A 23,139-nucleotide genomic window follows, 5' to 3' on the forward strand; every position below is an offset into this window, starting at 1 on the left:
GTTTGCATGTAAATGGTCTGCAAAGGTAAAAATCCCTGTGTTCTGGGAGGAAAATGAAGGAAAGCAAACAAGGGAATATTTAGTATCAATGTCTTTTTATCAGCCGTTCCCAAAAAAAATCATAAAACAAAGCAAATCTCATTTTTAAGAACAAAAGTACCAGTAGAATTGTGTCCAAAATACACAGAAGCATCGCTAAGGCTAAAAACGAGGAAACACAGTGGGTAAAGAACAAGCAGAGGATTAGAGCTTCCTAAAAGTAGCCAGACAGTAAAATATTTACAGGAAAACAAGCTGTACAAACAAGCGGGATATTCTTTTTACACCATGACGAGGCCTCTCCGGGCCCCGAGCAGATTCTCCTTCTTCTGCTTCCGGACTTCCTCGTGCTTCACTCTCCTGTCCCCCCTGAAATATGAAAAACACAAGCATCCATGAGCGGCTGACGCTGTGTGTTGATATCAGAGTGTGAGTGTGTGTGTGTGTGTGTGTGTGTGCGCTTTGATGTTGAACCTACCGTGTCCCGACTTGGTGCTGTTTGTAGTTCTTCTGATGGGAGTTGGAGACCAGCGATTTGTTTGCTGCCGGGTTTTCGTTGGCGTCTGCGAGCGGCTTCAGTTTACCTTTAAAAATAACGTGTTTTAAAAAGCCATTTCTAAAGGATAATATACGTGGCTTTAAGGTCAATAAAAAAGCATTTAGGATTTCAATACTATATTTCAAGGTAGAAATTGAAGGTGGTTTTGTACCTGTGTGCGGCTTGTATGAGAGGGGACGAGACAGACTGGCCTTCAGGTCAAAGGTCGGCTTCTTCTGTGTCCCGGGGGTGATTACAGCACTCGTGTTGCCGGTGAAAACAAAGGCTCCTTTGGAAGTGTCAAAAAGTTAACGCAATCACTCTATACTCTACTATATTCAGATGTAATGCTGAGGACTTAAAGGCAATGGTACCTGGAGCTTTAGTGGCAGCGAAAGTCTTGACAGTTTTCTCTCCCTCAGCCGGGGTCTGCTTCAGTGGCGTGCTCGAGGCCCTGCACAGAGACATGCGCGCCGGCGTCTTCAGCAGAGATTTCTTATTCTCGTTGTCATGAGTGGCTTCAGAGAACCTGCAAACACACGCGACACATTTGTTAAATTACAGTTCCTTTCTTGTCGTGGATTCATTGCGTTTGCTTCTTCCTGTTTGTTGTGGTCGAGACAGGAAAGTATTTATCCCAGAGAGGCTGAGAGGTTGAAACATCACCAGACACTGCTAGCTACTTGCTAAAGTTCCTGGAATGGTTTAATCATTTCCGTCCCAAAGTCCAAAGAAAGCCCCTCACCTCACGTTGATCCTGCGCGTGGAGAGGACATGCGGTCTGAACAGAGCCGCCTCCTTCCCAGGTTTAGCTTTGCTGTTCCTGCGTTTGTCCTCGGCAGGTTTCTTGCTCGGCAGGATGGGGCTGAAAATGGAGGCACGACTCTGGCTCGCCGGCTGCAGAATAAACGCACACAGGTGAGCACCTTCACGGCACAGGAAGTGATCGATATACTGCAGCTGGAGGTCATACTCACCACTTTAGCTTTGGCATCGACTTTCTGCAGTTTGGTTTTTTCAGACAGAGGCTGAAAACAAAAACAGAACCCTTTAACAACACAGCAGGTGCTCCTACAGGTGAACACTTAAGTTGATCTGGATGATTATCACACACTGCTGAGCTTCTTTAAAATACCTTCAGTTCCTTAGCTGAGCTCCTCAAAGACTCCATCTGCTTAGTCTTTCTCTGGACATAAGAGTCGATGGACTCCATCTTGTTGAAGTGAGCCTCGTGGAGTTTCTTGAAGTCTAAAAAAAGACATTTATAAAAAGTTAACTGGAGGGTTTGTGGGGGTGAATCACTGCCTTGCTGCTGTGTGGTCTCAGAAGTTTTGGTTCTTAAGAGAGGAAGAGTACTTACTGGGAGTGATAGGCTTCAACATCAGCTTGTTCTTCGCCTGGAGTCGAGGGATTTTACCGGCTTTGGGAGCTTTCTCTGTGCAGATATTTAAAAAGTAGTTCAAATAAAGGATGAGTATGTGATCAGAGTTGGAGTCAAGAAACATATGTTGCTTCTGACTGTCTGAGGGAACATGCTGTTCAATGCAAACATAATTTACCACTAACAAGTGTGCACTACTGACCTGCTTCCTCCTTAATGTCCGGCTGCTGCTCGCTGTCAGAGGTCTGGGGCTCCTGAGGAATCTCACTTTTATCAGAATCCTTGGCAGAGGACACTTTCCTCTTCTTAGCTCCACAGGGTGCAGCAGATGGGACCACATCCGTGTCAACCTTCAAAGAAACACCAGTTTTTAATCCTCTTGAATGCAAAAAGAACCGGCACTATGCAAAGAGAATCCTGCAGAGGGGTCCTAGTAACCACTGTGCATCTTTTTACCAATGAGGAATATGAATACACACGTTCAAGATGTTTTTTGAAATACATGGACTCTTCTTTACATGCTCTGGACCGAGAGCATTTATAAACACACGCTGTCACATTTCCTGAAATATTCAAATCTCTTAAAATGATTCATAATGAGAAGCATTTCCTTCGTGTAACTGTGGGCTGCAGAAAATATGTTTACTTCAAAACTGGAAATCCTACAGTAATGCCAGGAAAAAACCAGAAACTTGAAGAGTATTTTGATCATTTTCTGGATATCTTATCACCGTGAAATCCTTATTGTTGAACTTTCTAGGTTTATTAATACCAAACAGTTATGCATGATGTACCAAATATACCATAGGGTTAAAGGGGTTATTTTCTAGTACTTTATATCTCTGTTAAGTTGTAATGAAAAAAGGAATGTGAACTTCCGTATTCTATACAACAAATCTTTCCAATAAATATATCTACTCCAAACAATTGCTCTTTAACTTGTCGAGTCAAACATTAGAGTTGAGTATGTGATGAAGAGTAATACCTGGGCGTCTCTCGGGGGTGACTTGTCCTCACACCCGGTCGCTGTCGCAGTATCAGAGAGTTTTCTCTTGGTACCGGTTCCTTTGCCCCGACGCGTGTTCACAAACAAGGTGGGGCAGGAAACCTCTTCATTCTCCTCACCACTGTCCGGTGTCACAGCCTCATCTTCTTCCACAGCAGCAGGGACATCTTCCTCTTGCTCCTGAAAAACACCACAATAAAAACAACAACAACAACAAGAACACAAACACATGTTAAGATTAGATTTCTTCGGGTTGCAAACTGGGACATTTTCACAGCAGTGTGTTTAGCACATACACACATTGCACATACACAGTGAATACACACACTAACAGTAGAGAGATAGATCAATAGATACTACAATATAAAAAAGTCATCATAATAGACAAACCTAACACCAAAAAATAAAAACATGGGATAATATACTCATTACACAAGTGGGTAAAGTAGTTGTAGATGCTTTACATTTAAATGAAATTAGGAAGGATGTGAGAACAATACGTTATCATTGTTTAAATAACAAACGGACAGGATTTAAGACACATTTAGGAATAAAACAGTACCACTTGTCAGGATTAAAGTACCTGCACTTCCTCCTCTTTGTCCTTTTCTTGGTGATAATGCTGCTTGATCGCGTTCAGGAGTTTTGCAGCCTGTTTTAGCACAAAGAAACGTCATGATAGTGAGCATCAACACACACATTCAGACGTTAGCTCACAGTGACCGTTAGCATGAACTCAGCTGAAACAAACCTGTACTTTCTGAGTTAATTTAAATAGGACAGCTCCATACCTTCATATTGCCTTTAAGCCCGAGCTGCTTAGCGATGATTCTCAGCTCAGCATATTTCATAGAGTCCAAGTCCATCTTCTTGTTGTATTTTATTCCGTTTTAGAGAGAAAGGCAGCACACACGTTACGCTTCTAACCGAGGTGTGGACTGGAGGAGCTAACGGTTAAAAAATACTGCGATTCAAAACACAGCGGCAGGAGCCGTTTGATTGGCTCCCGTGTGTTACCGGATGTGCCTCGCAGCCAATCAGAGAGAAGGAACGTTTTTTAATCCATTTATCGATCAACGGATGGTTTCATATTTCACCATTTAAAACAAGTCAAACAAGCATTTTTAAAGACGTGAAGTTTATTTGCTTATACATTTTTGATTATGTTTGGAGAACGTAGTTTCCTGATGTATCCTGTAGTGGGCAGTAACGCAGCCGATCGCCTCTAAACACCAAAGAAGAAGAAGGTTTTTCGAAATCCACAGGAGGGAAACAAGGCTCTGTAAAACTGTAAACACTGAATAACGATGGAGTTTGATGGCTCTGTTTTATACCGCCATGCAGAGAAGACGGGTGCAGAGGAAGGACTCACACAGTGGATGACCCTCCACTGTCTGCGGTGCAGCACCGTGCTGGGGGATTCCTTGAGTGTGTGTGGGGAGTGTGTGAACTCCATCGTGTGTTTGAGTAAGTAGAAGTACTCTGATCTTGTACTTGAGTAAAGTAGAAGTACTCAGATCTTGTACTTGAGTAAAGTAGAAGTACTCAGATCTTGTACTTGAGTAAAGTAGAAGTACTCAGATCTTGTACTTGAGTAAAGTAGAAGTACTCAGATCTTGTACTTGAGTAAAGTAGAAGTACTCAGGTCTTGTACTTGAGTAAAGTAGAAGTACTCAGATCTTGTTCTTGAGTAAAGTAGAAGTACTCAGGTCTTGTACTTGAGTAAAAGTAGAAGTACTCAGATCTCGTACTTGAGTAAAGTAGAAGTACTCAGATCTTGTACTTGAGTAAAGTAGAAGTACTCAGATCTTGTACTTGAGTAAAGTAGAAGTACTCAGATCTTGTTCTTGAGTAAAGTAGAAGTACTCAGGTCTTGTACTTGAGTAAAAGTAGAAGTACTCAGATCTCGTACTTGAGTAAAGTAGAAGTACTCAGATCTTGTACTTGAGTAAAGTAGAAGTACTCAGATCTTGTACTTGAGTAAAGTAGAAGTACTCAGATCTTGTACTTGAGTAAAGTAGAAGTACTCAGGTCTTGTACTTGAGTAAAGTAGAAGTACTCAGGTCTTGTACTTGAGTAAAGTAGAAGTACTCAGATCTTGTACTTGAGTAAAGGTAGAAGTACTCAGATCTTGTACTTGAGTAAAGTAGAAGTACTCAGGTCTTGTACTTGAGTAAAGTAGAAGTACTCAGGTCTTGTACTTGAGTAAAGTAGAAGTACTCAGGTCTTGTACTTGAGTAAAGTAGAAGTACTCAGATCTTGTACTTGAGTAAAGTAGAAGTACTCAGGTCTTGTACTTGAGTAAAGTAGAAGTACTCAGATCTTGTTCTTGAGTAAAGTAGAAGTACTCAGGTCTTGTACTTGAGTAAAAGTAGAAGTACTCAGATCTCGTACTTGAGTAAAGTAGAAGTACTCAGATCTTGTACTTGAGTAAAGTAGAAGTACTCAGATCTTGTACTTGAGTAAAGTAGAAGTACTCAGATCTTGTTCTTGAGTAAAGTAGAAGTACTCAGGTCTTGTACTTGAGTAAAAGTAGAAGTACTCAGATCTCGTACTTGAGTAAAGTAGAAGTACTCAGATCTTGTACTTGAGTAAAGTAGAAGTACTCAGATCTTGTACTTGAGTAAAGTAGAAGTACTCAGATCTTGTACTTGAGTAAAGTAGAAGTACTCAGGTCTTGTACTTGAGTAAAGTAGAAGTACTCAGGTCTTGTACTTGAGTAAAGTAGAAGTACTCAGATCTTGTACTTGAGTAAAGTAGAAGTACTCAGATCTTGTACTTGAGTAAAGTAGAAGTACTCAGATCTTGTACTTGAGTAAAGTAGAAGTACTCAGGTCTTGTACTTGAGTAAAGTAGAAGTACTCAGGTCTTGTACTTGAGTAAAGTAGAAGTACTCAGGTCTTGTACTTGAGTAAAGTAGAAGTACTCAGGTCTTGTACTTGAGTAAAGTAGAAGTACTCAGGTCTTGTACTTGAGTAAAGTAGAAGTACTCAGATCTTGTACTTGAGTAAAGTAGAAGTACTCAGGTCTTGTACTTGAGTAAAGTAGAAGTACTCAGGTCTTGTTCTTGAGTAAAGTAGAAGTACTCAGGTCTTGTACTTGAGTAAAGTAGAAGTACTCAGATCTTGTACTTGAGTAAAGTAGAAGTACTCAGATCTTGTACTTGAGTAAAGTAGAAGTACTCAGATCTTGTACTTGAGTAAAGTAGAAGTACTCAGATCTTGTACTTGAGTAAAGTAGAAGTACTCAGATCTTGTACTTGAGTAAAGTAGAAGTACTCAGATCTTGTACTTGAGTAAAGTAGAAGTACTCAGATCTTGTACTTGAGTAAAGTAGAAGTACTCAGATCTTGTACTTGAGTAAAGTAGAAGTACTCAGGTCGTGTACTTGAGTAAAGTAGAAGTACTCAGGTCTTGTACTTGAGTAAAGTAGAAGTACTCAGGTCTTGTACTTGAGTAAAGTAGAAGTACTCAGATCTTGTACTTGAGTAAAGTAGAAGTACTCAGGTCGTGTACTTGAGTAAAGTAGAAGTACTCAGGTCTTGTACTTGAGTAAAGTAGAAGTACTCAGGTCTTGTACTTGAGTAAAGTAGAAGTACTCAGGTCTTGTACTTGAGTAAAGTAGAAGTACTCATGTCTTGTTCTTGAGTAAAGTAGAAGTACTCAGGTCTTGTACTTGAGTAAAGTAGAAGTACTCAGGTCTTGTACTTGAGTAAAGTAGAAGTACTCAGATCTTGTTCTTGAGTAAAGTAGAAGTACTCAGGTCTTGTACTTGAGTAAAGTAGAAGTACTCAGGTCTTGTACTTGAGTAAAGTAGAAGTACTCAGGTCTTGTACTTGAGTAAAGTAGAAGTACTCAGGTCTTGTACTTGAGTAAAGTAGAAGTACTCAGGTCTTGTACTTGAGTAAAGTAGAAGTACTCAGGTCTTGTACTTGAGTAAAGTAGAAGTACTCAGGTCTTGTACTTGAGTAAAGTAGAAGTACCAGAGTGTAGGAATACTCTGTCACAGTGAAAGTATTCTAAATGTTCCTCCAGTGAAAGTAGAAAGTACTCTCCTCTAAATGTACTTAAAGTAGCGACAGTAAAAGTAGTCATTGTCTGATTGGTCCATTTCAGAATAATATCTCTGATATGTTTTATAATGATTGATCATTAAAGTGTTCTCAGAGCTGGTAAAGGTGCAGCTAGTTTGAATGCTTTGTATACTGCAGGGTAGCTGCTGGATTTACTGCAGGTGAACTACAGTCTGATTTATTTCATATCTGATGGAGAACCTGCTGCACTTTGCACAAATGAAATGTTGTCTTTACCTTTTGCTAACTCTTTACCTGGCATGTTTTACAAATCAACACTGTTGTTTTTATTTTATTGAAATGTTTCTTTAACTTTATTTTATTTTATGTATTTATTTGATTAATATTATTTTAAATATGATTACATAAACAGGTTTTATTTAATGCTATATTTTATTATATGTACATGTATGAATTGTTTAGTGATACTATTATTATTTATTATTAATATGAAGGTCTTTTGTTCTGTTATTTTAACTCCATGCGTTAGCCTTGTATTTGTTTGTATTTGTTTGTATTTGTTTGTATTTGTTTGTATTTGTTTGTATTTGTTTGTATTATTTAACTTTTAAATTGATTCTTTATTTTGTGATTTTAACTGAGATCTCTTTCAACCTGTCCTGCTTTTAATCTGTATTGTGGTGCTACTCTATAATACCATATTAATCCACACTGTTCTGCTCCTCTCCCTTCAGGAGTAACCGGTGACGTTGTGGTCAGTGAGACCATGAAGTCGGGATCCAAAGGGGAAATGGTGGATTGGTGAGTAACGTGACCGAAGGATGTGTTTGTTTTCCTATCTCCCAGCTTCCTGTTTGTCTTCACCGCAGTGTGTTTGCTCTCAGCATCTACAGCTCTCTGAAGTGCAGAGGCTGCCGCTTCGCCGTGGGTTCAGTGATCCACTCCTCTCCGCCCGGTCTGGCTGCGGTCCGCTCCATGTTCCTGCTGCACAAAACAAACATCACCTGGTGAGCAGATTCACTTCTGTGTTTACTGCGGCCTCAAATAAACAAGGGAGTGGCTTTTTAAAAGATCAGCGTAGAGACGAAACACAGAGCATTTCTGCTCAGCTTTGTGTGTTTGGGACATTACATAAGGGTCTTCAGTTTGCAACGGAGGATATATAGACTCTCTGCTTTCCTGATATCAGTGGGAAACAGGGTGTCTTTGTACGGGGGGGGGCTGGGTCCACTTCGCAGTGAGGGATTAGCAAGCTGATTGGCTGATGCAGAGCCAAGTGCATGTGGTGGAGTGTATGGTTTGACCGTGTCTTGAAGCGGATTCTTGCAGCCAGTGCAGGGAGGAGAGGTGAGGTGAGGTGAGGGAGAACTGGGGGAGGTTGAACACAAGTCGGTCTGCAGCATTCTGAATTAGCTGTAGAGGTCGGAGGTGTGAGAGGACCAGAGCCTGGACCAGGACCTCCGCCTGTGTCTTTGAGTTTTGTTCCTGCTTAGTGACAATTCTTTGCATTAAAATCAGGCCTGATTAAGGTTGTTGTTTACCTGGATACTGCTGTGTTGTATTTACGTTTCTTGGATTAAACATGCACCCCCCAGAAGTGATAGCTGGTTTCACTTCCTGTCTCCCCTCTGCAGTTACATCCTGAAACGCAGCGCCATGGTGAACGCCTCCTCACTCACCTTTGAGATGAAGCACCTCAGAGCGAGCATGGACCAGGTGAGACTCAACAGTGCTCAGTGCATCCTAGACGTGACGTTTCACTGGTTATCTGATCTGGTAAATTGAAACAGTTCAATGTCTTAATTGAGGTTAATTGATTAATTGTTAATTGAGGTTAAAAGCGTTAAGAGTTTTTCTTTAAGCCTCCATGTTTTCAGGACTTCTGTGTAGAACAAAGTCCAGGCTAGAAATTGTGCAAAAAGAAATGTCTTTCACTGATAACACACATCTGTTTCTACCGCAGATGCAGCAGGAGGTTGAAGCGCAGATGGATCTGCTGTCACTATGTCAGAGCAGACTGTCTAACAGCGGGGTGTCTGTCAGCCAGAGTTTTTAATCCGTCTGGAAACCTCCGGACGTGTTTGTGTTGTAAATTGTTATTACAAACGTCTGTAATGCAGGCCTTTCTCTCAGCCTTGCTCACTCATTTAATAAAGCTCTGCAGATTGTGGACTTTGTATGCTGCAGATGCATTGTGGGTATTGTAGTGCAGCACTCCTGTCTGTTGTTTCCATCCCTGAATCTGTTTTGGGACGGCACGTGCATTAACACATGTTGGACTCACTCAGAAAATGGAAGCGCTTTGAAACGACAATTTCCTAACGTTATAAATTGTGAGCGTGCTTTCTAGTTTTTGGAAACACATATATTTATATAGAGAGAGATCATAAGGGTTCACTTGTGATAGCATCTGTCCTGTTTTGTCTCTATCTTTGTTGTACATCCTGTTCTGTAAATAAAGGCAATAGAACACACCTTCACTTCTGTAAAGGGTTTAAACACGCAGCAATAATGAATGTTTCATTGGGTTTTTAGGTGATGTTTTTTATGCTACATCCAGTGTTTATGCTAAGCTAACTCCCTCCTGGCCAGGTCAACACTCATCCTCACGAGTAGTAGTATTTAGTTTGAGAGCATGCATCTTGACTTTTGGAGAGGCTTCAGATGAAGACAACGTGTAATCACGGACACGCAGACGTCCTGTTGGCACCATGCTGCATTTTATTGCTGAATTTCTGATACAGATTTCTTTTTTTGTGTTAATACAAAACCAGACAAAAGGCTCACACGTAACAAGCATGCCCATCTCCTCCCTCTGGAGTGCATAGTTTCTACAGTAATGTCATCGAGAATCAAACTTTAGTTTATTCTTTTCGTGGGAACAGAAGGCTGAGCAGTGACTCCAGCTGCACGGTGGTCCTGTTTGACACAACAGGGAGTGTTATAAGGTATATCTTCAGTTTTTTGGTGCAGTTCAGTCAGTAAAAAGCTTCTTCCACATGCTGTTGTGTCAAACAAACCGTCCCCAGGTTGTCTCTTTGTCACAGAACATCTCAAACGCCTAGTTACACTCATCCACATTACAGAGTCGGATTATTGCATGCAATACAAATCATTCGTTATTCTAAGTCATGCATATTTTTTAAACCCCCCGTATACTCAAGCTTGCTTAGACGCCTACTTGTTGATATAAAGTGTGATTATAAATCCCCGTGTAGAGCGGTATGTTTAGAACACAGTATTCAGAGACAGGATGACGACAGTGCAAGTCAGTACATCGAGAGAAAGTGCTTTTCAAGTTCAGTCAGTGAAACCTCTGCAACCACAGGTACTGAAATCAAGGGGTTGGATTTAGAAAATGCTACTAGATGTATAATTAAAGAGGCCCCATTAAGCACTTTGGGGTTCCCCTCTCCTGCTGTGTGGTTTTTGTGCCTGAAACGCCTCCATCGGACTCCTGTGTTTACATCACCACGAAACACGGTGCTCTTACACCAATAGGAGCGCGTGATAGGCTCTAAGTGTCACAACGGAGCCGACCAGCTAACCAATCAGAGCAGAGTGGACTCTGGTTTCAGACAGAGGGTGAAAAGAGAGCGACAGTATGAGAGAAATAAAGATCTTTCTGAACATCAGAGCATGATAGGGCCTCTTTAAAGCATCTCTCATGTACTCTGGTGTTAAGAAAAAACAGGGAAAAATAGAAGTCTGTGATATGTGATGCTACATGTGTCCTCACGTGTTCTGCAGGAAGCATCCCAAGCCTTCATTAGTGATACTGTATTCTAAAGCCGGATATTATGCAACTCGCCTTTAATAATTATAATAAAAAGGAAATATAATGCTACACAGGAGGGGGGGCATTACACCCTCCTTTAACACGTACACCCTGGCACTAAACTCATGCATTATTGTAGGTTATTGCTTCTAAAACCTATAATCAAATACAATTTTATGGATTAAAATATCTCGCTCTGAATCCCGAAACTATGAGGTATTATGTACAATAACATGATGATTAAAGTCTAGCACTAAAACCCTAAAGATTATATCCAAATCTAGCATTTCTCCACCACGTCAGAGATTCGATTTAAGGAGATTTTCTGCGTCACAAATGCCTTATTATTTTAACCCTCAAGCATGCATGGATATCATTTCTGCTACAGCAGGTCTGATAGAAAGCACTCGTTATAAGGAGCATTTCCACCTAAAATCACACTTTTTTTAAGTCTACACCCGAGGAGACTTTGCATTCGTCTAATGGTTCAGCAGGATCTAGACGTGGCCGATTTTAAAAAGGTGTTTTTTCTTTATTTTACTGACGTGGTTTTGATCTCCTCGTCAGTCTGGATGTTGATTCCCCAGGAAGCGAGCGTCACTACGGGTCATGCACGGCTACGATAAGGTCCGCACCGCTGGAGAAGCTGATGCTCATGACTCTATACAAATCTTAATGGAAGACATTGGTGATTTTGTTGCTTTCAAACAACTCGTCACTTGTTTTGTTTACAATATACAGTTTGGTCAACAACATGACAGTCAGGATCAAATATTGCACAAATCCCGGTAGTATTTTTTTTTGCCTTTTTCATATACAAATAAAACTAAACGGGGAAAATGGGACCAGGGTTTCCTTCAGAAGAGGCTCCTCTCTGCTTACTGGACTTACAGTTTGATATGTTTGGGTTATTTAGTGTCAAAGCAAAGGATTAAATCTGTCTTTCCTGCAGCTCCTAAGTCCTAAACGAGAGCAAAAACGGTGACATATCCAGGATAAGACCAAATATTATAAATGAATATATAAAATATAATTCATTCTTAATGCTCCTCTTTTCCTCATCACCTTTTTAGAATAACCATACATGCATTTCCCTTCATCTGCGTGACCTTCAGAGGCATTTGTTTGGCTTTTTTTAAATGGATGTTTCTTATTATTTGGAGATAATGAGAAAAGAACAATTGATCAAACTATACTTCCCATGTTTGAGCTCTTTTTCTATTTAAATGGATTCATTTAATACATTTTAATACCAGTTTTTTTGATTTATGAACTTATTTGCAATTTAAAAAATGTAAGGAAGCCTGAAGGACCAGAAATGGGATTAATAAGGGAAGAAAATCTGACTGCGTTTGAGGGGAATACTGCCAATTCCATCTCTTAAATCTTCTTAATTCACCTGCAGACTTTACACTAAAGACAGATGCATATGGAGACCACAGTTTGAGAGTTCTCCTTAAAATATTTGAAGAAGTTAAAGTAAATAACGTCTGTCAACAACGTCCCTTAAAGTAAATGAACCCGGGAACACAGTATAACTGCTGTGGTGCTGACAGCCATCCGGAGGCTCGTACTGATCTCACTGGACTAGTTGTGGCGATGAGGTAGTGTACTAAATGAAATAAAACACCCTATGAGTCTGAGTAAATCACAGGCCTTGATCTATGCTACAGTATCTTGTGTCTTCACTTTGATCCCAGGAGGGAGAAAATACGTATTCAGGGAGTGTTTACATGCAGCCAAATCTGACAAGAAACACCCAAATGATGGAGCATATTTAGGGACTGCAAAGCCAGGATTTGGCTGCATGTAGACGCAGACAGAGTGCATGATGGGATCCCACTGTCTCAGCAGACGTCCCGGTCATCAGGCTGCAGAACCGGGCTGATACTGAGGCTTGAGGGGTGGAGGAGAGAAGGCCAGTGTCCCAGCGACAGCAGGAAGGAGACGTCCAAAAATCCCTCCCCAGGTCTGCGGGTCCGGGTCCGGCTGATGGAGCAGATTTGAGATGAGATGTTCCTCCAGTCCTGCGCTTCAGCGGCTTTCACCGGAGAAACCATCCTAGAATATAAATCCACACAGAAGGCCTTCATTATTTTTTATTAATGTGTAAATTTGATCTCCTCTTAAGCCGAGCAGCTGAAAGAGAAGAGGATGATGTCTTCTAAAGATCTACTTCTTAATGACCGGATTCATTTAGGTCAAAAAAGGTGGAAAAATACAAGATGCAACATCCTAAAATCCAAGACAACATCTTCAAATGTCAAGTTTCATCCAACTTTCGGTCAAAAACTTGGAAATGTGATTTAAAACACAGAAAACAACAGAAATATACATAAAAAAATCTAAAATATGGATTCTTTGTTTGTATATTGTTGTAATTTACTTTTCTAATTAATTTACTTAGATTAGTTTTTCTCTTTCTGCTATTCCATTTGTACTGCCTGTATTACACACTGTTTATCAATTGTGTGTGATTTTGAGTTTCCAGCGTAATAAGAAGGTTGTTTTTATTCTATCAAACATCTTATCACAATGGTTATTCTGTGTGTTCACCCACTAATATTTAAACAAAGGAATGGGAGCAGCTACAGAAAAGAATGACAGTGACTTAAAATACACACATACCTAGCAATCCTTTCTACACAAGGTTCATTTTGGTAAATTAGATAGCAGCATAATTAATGAAACGCTCGTGAAACACAGTGCCCGGTCTTTGAATAGGAAACAACCCGCAGAAAGGTTTGAAGTAGAGCTGGTTCGGATGGTTCACAGCACTGACCTTGGTGTGGTGATGCAGGTGTTTCAGCTGCAGCAGGTAAACAAAGCCTTTCTTCTTCTACGCTCACACACTCAGGTCCGCAGAACCGGGCGTCTTACCGGGTTAACTGCAAGGACAGAAGCCGTGCCAAGTGAGGGGATACTCAGAGAAGATTCCACCGTAGAACACCGTCGGTCGGGCCCCCTTTCCTCCCTCCTTTCAGCCCGGAGAGGAGAAGCTCCCCTCGGCCCCGTCTCTGCAGACCCTCCGCTCTACGCCATGTTTGCTGCTCTATCACTACGAGACAACAGGAGTGGGCGGGGATTGGTCAGCAGACCTGTCAATCAAACTACAAAGCCCGCCCCGGACGCAATTCTTATTTCATTCACTTTTTTTTACAAGTATTTTAAATTCGTCTATCTGTATTTTTTTTGTGGTTTAAGAAGATTATAAAATACAGGCTTTTTCGTGTTTGATAGGAATATTAGTTTTAAAGTCTTTATGGTCTTCAATAGCTTCCATGTGACCTAATGACTAATCAATGCAGCATTGTATCACCACAGGGGACACACCTCTTATTCTACTGGGTTTTTGTCCACTTTATATTCTATAGATATTTAAATTAGTTACTTTAGTTACATGTCTACATATTTTCGTACCTATGATAGACTAAATAACAATTAATCAAAACCAATATTTATTGATCATGACCTTTATGTTAGTTGAAGTATAACATCTCACATTCAGTACATCTGTTAGTGCGTTTATATATTTTATACATTTGTTCACGCACCAAAATCACCTTTTTTAAGACAAATAAGTGTCCAAAATAAGGACAGAGCAGACACAAAGGGAAACCATTGACACACAGCGAGCATGGCACTTCATTTTATTCAAATCGAAATGATGAATTACTGTAGATAATACCAACATCACATAACATGTGAATCATATCTGATTGCTAATCACATAATGATCAATACATCGTATTTCCTGCAGGCGGCTGCTGCAGGGGGATGATTTTACAAACTCACTTTAAGGATTAAAAGTCACACTTGGCCTGTACAGAAAATATATATTATAGAAGCATCTGGTTCTCTAAAGCATCTGGTTCTCTAAAGCAGCTGGAACTGAGAAATGGGGAAATGAGTTGAATGTTGAGGCAGTGCGGACGTCAACATTTAAACACGGTGTTAGCGGCCAGACACGGGGGGAAATATTGAGATGCTTTCACCGTTATGCCTGGTCCTAAATCTTTTCCGTAGCAGCTGATATCATAAATGCATTAAGCACTATTCTGGATGTACTTGTTTGTAGTCTTACCTCTAACAGCCCCCTCTCCACCACAGGGCTCTCAGGAGACTCAATAAGGGGTTAACACTTTTTTTAAATCAGGCCATTGGCAGCTAAATCTGGAGATACCAATTCAAAGTATCAGGGAAGACCCACTATAGCCCGGTTAACGAGAGGTTAATTAACATGTTCTAGATCCAGCAGGAGCTTCAAATAGCATGGAACTCACTTTGGTTAAATCCTACAGGTACAATCTACTGGCAGTAGCTAGATTATGAGAACAATAATTCACAAACATGGTTCACTGTTGAGATCTTCAGTGACGCAGGAGAACCAAACCATGGCACTTCAGTGAGTCCAACACAAAACGTGTGTCCAGCTTCACATCGAGTATTAAACTCAGGCCGTCGCAGATAAGGAGTCATGTTAGCATTAAAAACAGCGTCTGTTTTCACGTGGAATCACACAGGTTACACGTTAATCCGTTGCATATTTATAGAGACAAAGACACAACATGTATGAGCTAGTGAACGCGTTATCGTACCTAGAAAATAAATCTCCTGTGAGAAGTGGAACCCTCTAAATGTTTTCTAATAAATAATGGTCCCAACAACACGGCGACACATTGCATAAAACAACCCAAGGCACGTGACTCTTCCCTTTGTGTACAGGATCTATGAGGTGATCTACCCGGCGACAGCGTGTTCTGGTAGTGTGGCCCGCTGGGAGGTCTGGCTTCAACCCGCGTGTTGAAGCTCTGCTCAAAATAAAATAAAAACAAAAACACGAAACAGCAGCCGTTTAGTGCAGGAACCGGATGCTCATCTTCTGTTCCACGTCCACCTTCTCCAAGACCTGGGGAAGGGAACGGGAGAGGTTCGTTAATATGTCTGAGAGTTCTGGAATGTTTGATAGACTCAGGCTGATAAGTGTACACACACCACACACCACACACACACACAGTATTGTGTTTGTATAAAAACTAATTCATGGTTCTGTGGTTAATACAGGCTTGGTCTCCCTCTGCGTGTAGTGACATCACTATGTAACACTCGAGCGCCTATTGGCTAGCGCTCCAACAAATTGTACACAATAGGCTAAAAGGGGCGGGACATCACTAAGCAGTTGACCAATCACAACAGAGCCTACCTACTATTAAAGTGATAACGTACATCCTTTTCTTGATGAATGCTTTTTGACTTGATAACGCTCAGGAGTTATATAGGAAGTGTTTGGATCACAAGTCTAGAATGTAATTCACCAAATAACACAACAGTAATTATATAAATGTAAGCTTATCTGCAACTGTGGAAACATACTGGCTTCAAGTGGAAGTCCTATACTAGCTCTCTTTGTTCCTCTTGCACCATCAAACACCAAAGCAAATCCCATGTGTGTGTTACTTTGATTCATGCCACAGAAGCTTCAAATAGCACGGCACGTTGTTATCCTCCACTCGAAGCCCTGAGGATGAATAAAACAGAGAGCTTTGTGTGAACCGTGCCTTGATGAACTCGTTGAAGGAGATGGAGTTGTCTCCGTTGGTGTCCGCCTCCTGGATGGTTCTGTCTGCGATGCTGCCCAGCTGATCGTCAGAGATATTCACACCCACCATCATCCGTAACACCTGGGGGGGGAACAAGAGGCATGAAACAACATGAGTAATGGTCCTGATGTCTGCCCAACAGTATGACAGGATCATTTGTAGTAATTATGGTTGAACACACACGACTGTAGAGATTGAATACAGGCAGCGGTACTGAGGCTGGCCGTCACACAGAGTCGGCTACACAAGTGTTTTGCGCAAAACAAGAGACGTGTGTCTGAGTCATTAAACCCCGAGCTTACAGCAATTACAGGTCGCACAATGTCACACAAACCCAGGTCAGATGTGACAACAAATAAGACGCAGTGAGGCAAAACACAGGAGCGTCTGGAGAGCCTGAAGTTAAGGTGAGAAATCACGTCACTATCAGCTCAGGGCGAAGTCTGCTCACCCACAGCAGAGCACTTCACTTAGATATTGCACAACAGCTTTTGTTCAACAGAGTCAAAAGCAAATATTTCAAGAGGCAATAACAAAAGATTTCCTTGAAGGAAAAGCACATTTGCAATCACACACTCACACTCACACACACACACACACACGCACACACACACGCAGGGACTCAGCGGTCCTCTCACCTGCAGCAGCTCATCCCGGGAGATCTTGTCATCTCTGTCCAGGTCGTACAGTCGGAAAGCAACTGGGAAAATAAAAGTAAAAGAGTCAGGACGGACAGAGTGACCTCACTGTGTGACACGCTGTGATGGTGACCCCCCCCCCCCCCCCCCCCGTGACCGTGCTGTCACTCACAGAGCAGCTTGTTGGTCCGGCTGTTGAGCGGCTCGCTGACGGCGGCGTTCTTGCTCTTCTCGTTGTCCTCGATGGGCCTGAAGTGAGCCAGAGTCCTCATGAAGCCCCGGAAGTTCACCTGGTCCTCTCTGAGAGACAGAGAAAAATAGTAAACAGCAAAATAAAAAAGGACAAAAGATAATAATAGTCGCAACAATCTGTAAATAAATGAAGTTCAATAGATAGAACAGAGTTTCATAGGGTTGTTTTAAAATGATTCAAGAGGTTTTAATGTATTTATTTTCTGTCTTTTCAAATATATACATTTTCTTCTTTATAATAATTAGAAATGTATTTATTGAAAATTGACTGATTATTAAAGTTTTCTTTTAAAATATTTTAATTGACTAAAATAAAGTTTAAGAATAAATAAAAACACATTTTATTTAAATTCAAAATATATGATTTAAAAAAAGGACAACCTTTATTTCAAGAGACTTCAATGAATTAATGCCCTTATATATTAATATTGAAACACATCGTTGAACTACACAGACACATCGTCTTTATTCATTTTTCACGTTTTTGAGTCTTTATTTATATTCTATTTAACGGCCTTCTATACAGCTCTGTGGCGTCTCAGATTTCCTTTACACTCGATCTGAGGGCGACACAATGAACCTCAAACTAGTCGTAACCCAACACCGTTTACCCTCGCTCCACTTCTATCCTCAAGTTAAACAACATCCGAAAAACCAGATCAACAACAAGACTTCCAGAAATCATTACCAGCCGCGGCTAAAAATAAAACACCATCTGACTTTTGGGTTTTTAATGATACGTTTGGGAACATCTGGCTTTCCTCCGACGGACTGATAAAACAGAATGAGGCAGGAAATACAGAAATAAAAACCCAGAGGACTTTCTTTAGAGTTGGCGGATAGACACAGCTGGAGCCTGGCTCAGATCTGTGGTGGTTCTGAGTCAAACCTAAATGCACCGTCCTGCGTGAGACAGCGCAACAACAGATAACTTGTTGTTTTTATTGTTTACTTGCATTGTTGATTCCTTTTATTCTCTTTGTGTGTGTATCATGTACGGTGTCCTCGAGTGCCGAGAAAGGCGCCTTCAAATAAAATGCATTAACTCACCCCTCGGGGAAGAAGGCGTTGATGATTCTGTCTCCCAGAGGATTGATGGCCAACTCAGGAATCCTCTGGAAATCTTCTCGGCTGCAGACAACAAGAAATATGGCAAATCAATATCAACAACTTCCAAAGAGACATTGTTCAACTCAAACCTTGCATCAATTAGGAAAGATCTTAAACTGGGATCCAAACATGACAAAGCTCTCCCTGCTATTCTTCTTTCAAATCAGACGTGCAGATGAATACAGGAGAAGATACACGCACAAAAAGGACGGAAAACAAACTTGTTTATGACTGAATTCATTCATTAGTCTATAAAAAGGGATACCACTCGAGCCTCATCAAGGGTATGAAACCCCAGAACTGTCCCATCTCTTCAAGCCTTTATCCTCACATCTTAATTGTGTCAATAAATTCAATGGTGGGGAAATGAGTTCATAGCTACGGCCATAAATGTTTATCAGCACCGGTTTTCCAGCTGTTATCTTGGATTGTATCTGGATTATGATTATTGAATGCTTAGCGTGCGTCTGGTGCGAGATCCCAGGAGACAAACGAATAAAGAGACAGGCTTTTACTTTTGAAATATTGAAGGATTGTTGGTTTTACTTCATCTGGGTAACCCGACCAACCATACCTGCTGCACTTCTTTGTTTTTTTAAATGTAAGTTTTGTATTTGCATGTTTTTTCCTTTTGTGGGCATGAACATGTACAGTGCTGTTTCTACATGTTACTGACTGAAGTGACGATAAAGAGATGTGTGAGAATACTGGACTTTAAAAACGGTTAACATAACATTCCATTCTGTACTCTGTGTGAACCCGGTCGGTCCGTCGCCAGAACAGACGCGTGTTTTGGCAACTAATGCACGATAAGAAAGTCACCTTGAGAATAATGTGTGAGAGCGGCGACTGAAAATACCGGAGAACAAGCAGAACCGAGAGCGTGTTGCGTAAACAGAACGTCTTCACAGGATTGAGTTCCCGTAGTGGGATGTAGTTTTACTTTACGCTTTAGACACTGATCTCTAAATATGGAAACACCTAAAGCCTGTGCAACACCAAACGACTGTTAGCAGCTTTAATGATTACCTGTCTCTTCACCTATTGCTGATTCTTTCCAGACTCCAGAGCAGGAAGTGAATCACAAACCACAGAAATGTCACACTGAGGTCTCGACTGAGTACTAACTGTGGTATCAGATAATAGGATAAAGATTTGCTTTATCAATCCCACATCTGAGAGTGAGTTCACACTGCGGCTGACCTTTATCTAAGACGATTCAATCACTGCACTATTAGATTCAAATTTGGATTCCTGTGTTTATCAGCGTCGGAAATCCCTTATGTGGTACGACTGCGCAGACAGGGAGGAATACAACACACATCAAATAAAGCCCAAATAAGTGAAACCCTTATGAAATAATCAAGCTTTTTGTTCCATTTTAAATAGGACTTCTTGTTCTTCTTAGTTATAATAATGCATCTGCTATTTTATGATATGAACGCCACAAGTCTCTACCTGATGTTGACAGACGGCCAATAAAAAGGAATTAATAGCCTGCAGGCAGTTTCCTTTAAATACAATTTAAAAAGCAGCCCAAAGATTTTAGGCAACCAATAAAAGAGGTAGTTTTGAATCACAACAAACACATAAATAAAAGTCCATAAAGTTCAGTAAATAAAAGGAAACACTTTCATTGCTTTAAGGAGGATTTTTACCACACATTTTAATATATAAAACGATAAGGAATAATCTGTGTCTATATATTCATTATGGATCTATGTTCTTGTTTATTTATTTGAGGATGTATACAAAAAGTATGTTTTCCTACCTACCTATATGTATTTCGGAGGCGTTCAATTGAATACCTTCCATTTATATATCTATTGCCTTGTTTTTCTGGATTTCCTTCATAGCTTATTTATTTATTTCATAGCGATACGTTTTTCCCACTTGTCTTTCAACATTTTTCCTCCAAAATAAAATAATACCCGTCTCCTGACCCTCCGAATCAGCCCCAACTCACGGCTGGTTTTAAAGTGTTTATTCTCTTGTGTGATGGCTCACCTGAGGGTGCCGTTCTCTCCTTTATCCAGGCTGGTGAAGCGGCTGTACAGGCGGGTGATCTGACTATGGGAGACTGGGGGGGGGACACCAGAGAGGGGGGAGAGTTAACCACCAGCAGATAACAGGTTTCCAGTGCTTCAGGCAAAACCACTTTCACCCAAATACTGGAGCGCATTAAGCTCCAAGTGGTCTTTTTAAGAGTGTGCAATACCACCCAGATACACAGCCAAGAATCATGCAATAACTGCGATTAACGCAACTTCCTTTTTAGTTCACTGGTTAAGGATTTACTGAAAGAATGTTAGCATAGATATTTCATTTATCCCAAACTAGGAAAGGATGTTCACACAGCAGCAGGGTTTTTGAGCAGGAGTTAAAAATGGTTTTAAACCAGGTACAAATACAATAATATAACTAACCTTAGCAGAAAGTATATACACATTCACAATAGAAGGGACACATCTCATCATTACATTGAGCACCAATGACAGTCTAAGCTACAGAAACACACTAGATTGTGTTGCCTTGATGTCACAATGTGCAGAAAGCTAATGTCTAACAGGGATACACTTACAGAGAGTCTCCTTGAGCTCCAGAGGACCAGCAGAAAGCAAACCTACTTTTGCTCATTGGTCTCTAAATGGTCTGTTTTAGAGTGTGTATTTGTGCAATAAAACCCATGAGTCATGCAATAAATGCTATTAGCACAACTTCCTTTTTAGTATTCACAGATTTATATCATATTATATTGTTTTCAGGTGGTTCCTTGAGATATCAATTTAACTTCAAACTGTAAAGTATTCTGCTAACTCAAAGGTAAAGTGTGTATTGTATTCAATGTTTACACGAATAGGAGTTTGATAGGCAGGACAGGCATAATGTACACTGTCTTTATTCTGTGTATTCAAGATATATATATATATTCTTCATTGTTGATATGTATATATATTCACTGTTCTGCGTATTTTGTTTAACTTTATTGTTTTTTTCCCCCAAATTAGGATCAATAAAGTAAATCTAATCTTAGTGAGTTTACTGAAAGAATGCTAGCTGTTAAATCCGACACATATAAAGCTAATGTCACACAGGAATAAACTTACAGCCAGTCTCCTTCTTTATCTCTTCAATCTCCTCTTCTCGGAGTAACGTGGACGCTCTGGATCCCATGGTAGAAATTAAAAAGCTGTCTTTAAATCCAAAAATTAAACCAGCTGTAGAAGAATCTCAAACCGGATTTATGTCAGAGTTAGCAAACAAGCTAACGAAGCTAACAGCCGTTAGAGCTTCAGTTTGAATTCAAACAGCAGTTTTCTGTCCTCGAGACGCTTTTTCTCTGCGATAAATTGTTTTCTATAGTAAGGATGTTCAATAGTCTGTCGTGTTTTGATACTACCAGGACGTCTTCAGGTTTCGGCCGGGATTTCTTCCTGTTTTATGGGCTTTATACATCCATGGTGGGCTGGAACTGAAAGAGGCCGCCTCCCCTGTCACAGCTTGGTCCGACGGGGATGGGTAGCGGAATACTTTGCCTGGTTAAAAGTCATCGAACGAAGTCTTATTTCAAGTATAGTTCAATCTAAAATACAATTCTATCCACCATGATGAACAAATAAAGCAATTAACTACGGTTAATAAAATAAATTAGCAAGACAAAGATGTAAAATGGTATTAAGTTCCGTCAGGCAATCTAAAGAAAATTCAGTTAAACGAGGGGAACCATTCAGCTCAGTGACCGTTTCATCCGTAACCTCAGCCGGTCAGCCTTCACACACTGCTGCGTTGAAAAAAAAAGGTCAAAGTTTATTTCATTTCTCATTAAATAAATACGCCTATAAAATAACTAAATTAGGCATTAAATATATACATATTTGAAATATATTTATATTTTTGCTGTTTACAATAGAAATGAAATAAAAGCGCCATGATAACTTTTTTATTCTTAGGTGTAAGTCTGACATGTGACCCCTAGATGGCGCAGCTTACCAATTTCCCTTGGAAGGAGGAATTTTTCTCTTGTTTTGATCATTTTTTGTGTCTGTGGTTGTTTTGTGTCACTTTGATTTTGCTTTGCAACATTTCATAGTATTTGTGAGTCTCCTCGTGCATCTCATTTTATTTGTTTTAATCTGTTTATAGTCTATTTTTTTTGTCTCTTTCTGAACATTTTGTGTTACCTTGTGCCGGTGTTTCCTCCTTTTTTGGTCGGTCTATGTATTCTGTTAACAAGCCATGGTGCAAAAACTCAGATATCAAAACGTCATACTATTTTACTAGGTGTAAATACCCTGTGTCATTTCAAACTGTGCCCTGTGTGTATTCTTTCTGATTTTGCATTGACAAAATCCCATTAAATGAGCTGAAATGTAATAAAGGCTGTATAAAAGAGATGGTAGAAAAGGCTTTAAGGAGTGTCAAGCATGATTCCCTCTTGGATCTGACATTAAATATGCTTAAAAATCCTTCTAACAGTAAGAAATATAAGATAAGATGTACTTGTATTAATCCCCGTGGGGAAATTCATGGTGTATCCTCTTAAATACACCATGTCGCTCACAGGGATCCACCATCCTCATGAAGCTGACAGTGTTTAATGCTAACGGAGGATGTGTGTGTCTGTCAGACACTTTAAAAGGGGTTTAATCACAGGAAACATGCTCGAGTAGATCTATTTACATACCATACACATCCTTTTCTGAAGACTAGCTACAGTTAGGGTGTGACGAATATCACCATGGGAAATATAAGCGTCATTTGGAT

General features: G+C 40.3%; 3 protein-coding genes and 1 long non-coding RNA gene across 4 annotated transcripts; 1 reads left to right on the top strand and 3 right to left on the bottom strand.

Moving 5' to 3' along the window:
- Positions 1 to 78: 78 nt before the first annotated feature.
- On the bottom strand, positions 79 to 3,932 carry nusap1 (nucleolar and spindle associated protein 1). The gene is made up of 12 exons (XM_063909705.1): positions 3,756 to 3,932; positions 3,548 to 3,616; positions 2,944 to 3,144; positions 2,161 to 2,308; positions 1,938 to 2,012; positions 1,713 to 1,825; positions 1,555 to 1,605; positions 1,323 to 1,474; positions 952 to 1,106; positions 750 to 866; positions 518 to 623; positions 79 to 408 (listed from the first exon to the last, which is right to left on the bottom strand). The coding sequence occupies exons 1-12, from the start codon at positions 3,828 to 3,830 to the stop codon at positions 321 to 323; spliced, it is 1,350 nt and encodes a 449-aa protein (XP_063765775.1). The 5' UTR covers positions 3,831 to 3,932; the 3' UTR covers positions 79 to 320.
- Positions 3,933 to 4,066: 134 nt separating this feature from the next.
- oip5 (opa interacting protein 5) lies at positions 4,067 to 9,477 on the top strand. The gene is made up of 5 exons (XM_063909325.1): positions 4,067 to 4,431; positions 7,732 to 7,798; positions 7,882 to 8,004; positions 8,632 to 8,713; positions 8,961 to 9,477. Exons 1-5 carry the CDS (start codon positions 4,272 to 4,274, stop codon positions 9,051 to 9,053), a joined length of 525 nt encoding a protein of 174 aa, XP_063765395.1. The 5' UTR covers positions 4,067 to 4,271; the 3' UTR covers positions 9,054 to 9,477.
- Positions 9,478 to 9,698: 221 nt separating this feature from the next.
- Positions 9,699 to 13,834, bottom strand: LOC134881782 (uncharacterized). The gene is made up of 2 exons (XR_010168078.1): positions 13,558 to 13,834; positions 9,699 to 12,836 (listed from the first exon to the last, which is right to left on the bottom strand). It is a non-coding gene; the product is annotated as an uncharacterized LOC134881782 (long non-coding RNA).
- A 574-nt stretch (positions 13,835 to 14,408) lies between these two features.
- On the bottom strand, positions 14,409 to 21,856 carry chp1 (calcineurin-like EF-hand protein 1). The gene is made up of 7 exons (XM_063909317.1): positions 21,483 to 21,856; positions 20,383 to 20,455; positions 18,316 to 18,396; positions 17,186 to 17,313; positions 17,014 to 17,075; positions 16,334 to 16,456; positions 14,409 to 15,684 (listed from the first exon to the last, which is right to left on the bottom strand). Exons 1-7 carry the CDS (start codon positions 21,547 to 21,549, stop codon positions 15,631 to 15,633), a joined length of 588 nt encoding a protein of 195 aa, XP_063765387.1. The 5' UTR covers positions 21,550 to 21,856; the 3' UTR covers positions 14,409 to 15,630.
- Positions 21,857 to 23,139: the final 1,283 nt, after the last annotated feature.

The sequence above is a fragment of the Eleginops maclovinus genome, chromosome 19 (genome assembly GCF_036324505.1).
Source record: "Eleginops maclovinus isolate JMC-PN-2008 ecotype Puerto Natales chromosome 19, JC_Emac_rtc_rv5, whole genome shotgun sequence".
NCBI lineage: Eukaryota > Metazoa > Chordata > Actinopteri > Perciformes > Eleginopidae > Eleginops > Eleginops maclovinus.

Bases quoted from the DNA above. Each gene is read 5' to 3' on its own strand.
- oip5 (XM_063909325.1), top strand. From the start codon at position 4,272: ATGGAGTTTGATGGCTCTGTTTTATACCGCCATGCAGAGAAGACGGGT. The intron at 7,799-7,881 runs GTGAGTAACGTG...GTTTGCTCTCAG, and splicing joins AAAGGGGAAATGGTGGATTG to CATCTACAGCTCTCTGAAGT. The intron at 8,005-8,631 runs GTGAGCAGATTC...TCCCCTCTGCAG, and splicing joins CACAAAACAAACATCACCTG to TTACATCCTGAAACGCAGCG.
- chp1 (XM_063909317.1), bottom strand. From the start codon at position 21,549: ATGGGATCCAGAGCGTCCACGTTACTCCGAGAAGAGGAGATTGAAGAG. The intron at 17,076-17,185 runs GTGAGTGACAGC...TTATTTTCCCAG, and splicing joins CCGGACCAACAAGCTGCTCT to TTGCTTTCCGACTGTACGAC. The intron at 15,685-16,333 runs GCACGGTTCACA...TCCCTTCCCCAG, and splicing joins CCTTCAACGAGTTCATCAAG to GTCTTGGAGAAGGTGGACGT.
- nusap1 (XM_063909705.1), bottom strand. From the start codon at position 3,830: ATGGACTTGGACTCTATGAAATATGCTGAGCTGAGAATCATCGCTAAG. The intron at 2,309-2,943 runs GTATTACTCTTC...GTTTCTTTGAAG, and splicing joins CACCCCCGAGAGACGCCCAG to GTTGACACGGATGTGGTCCC. The intron at 1,826-1,937 runs GTAAGTACTCTT...GTCTTTTTTTAG, and splicing joins GTTGAAGCCTATCACTCCCA to ACTTCAAGAAACTCCACGAG.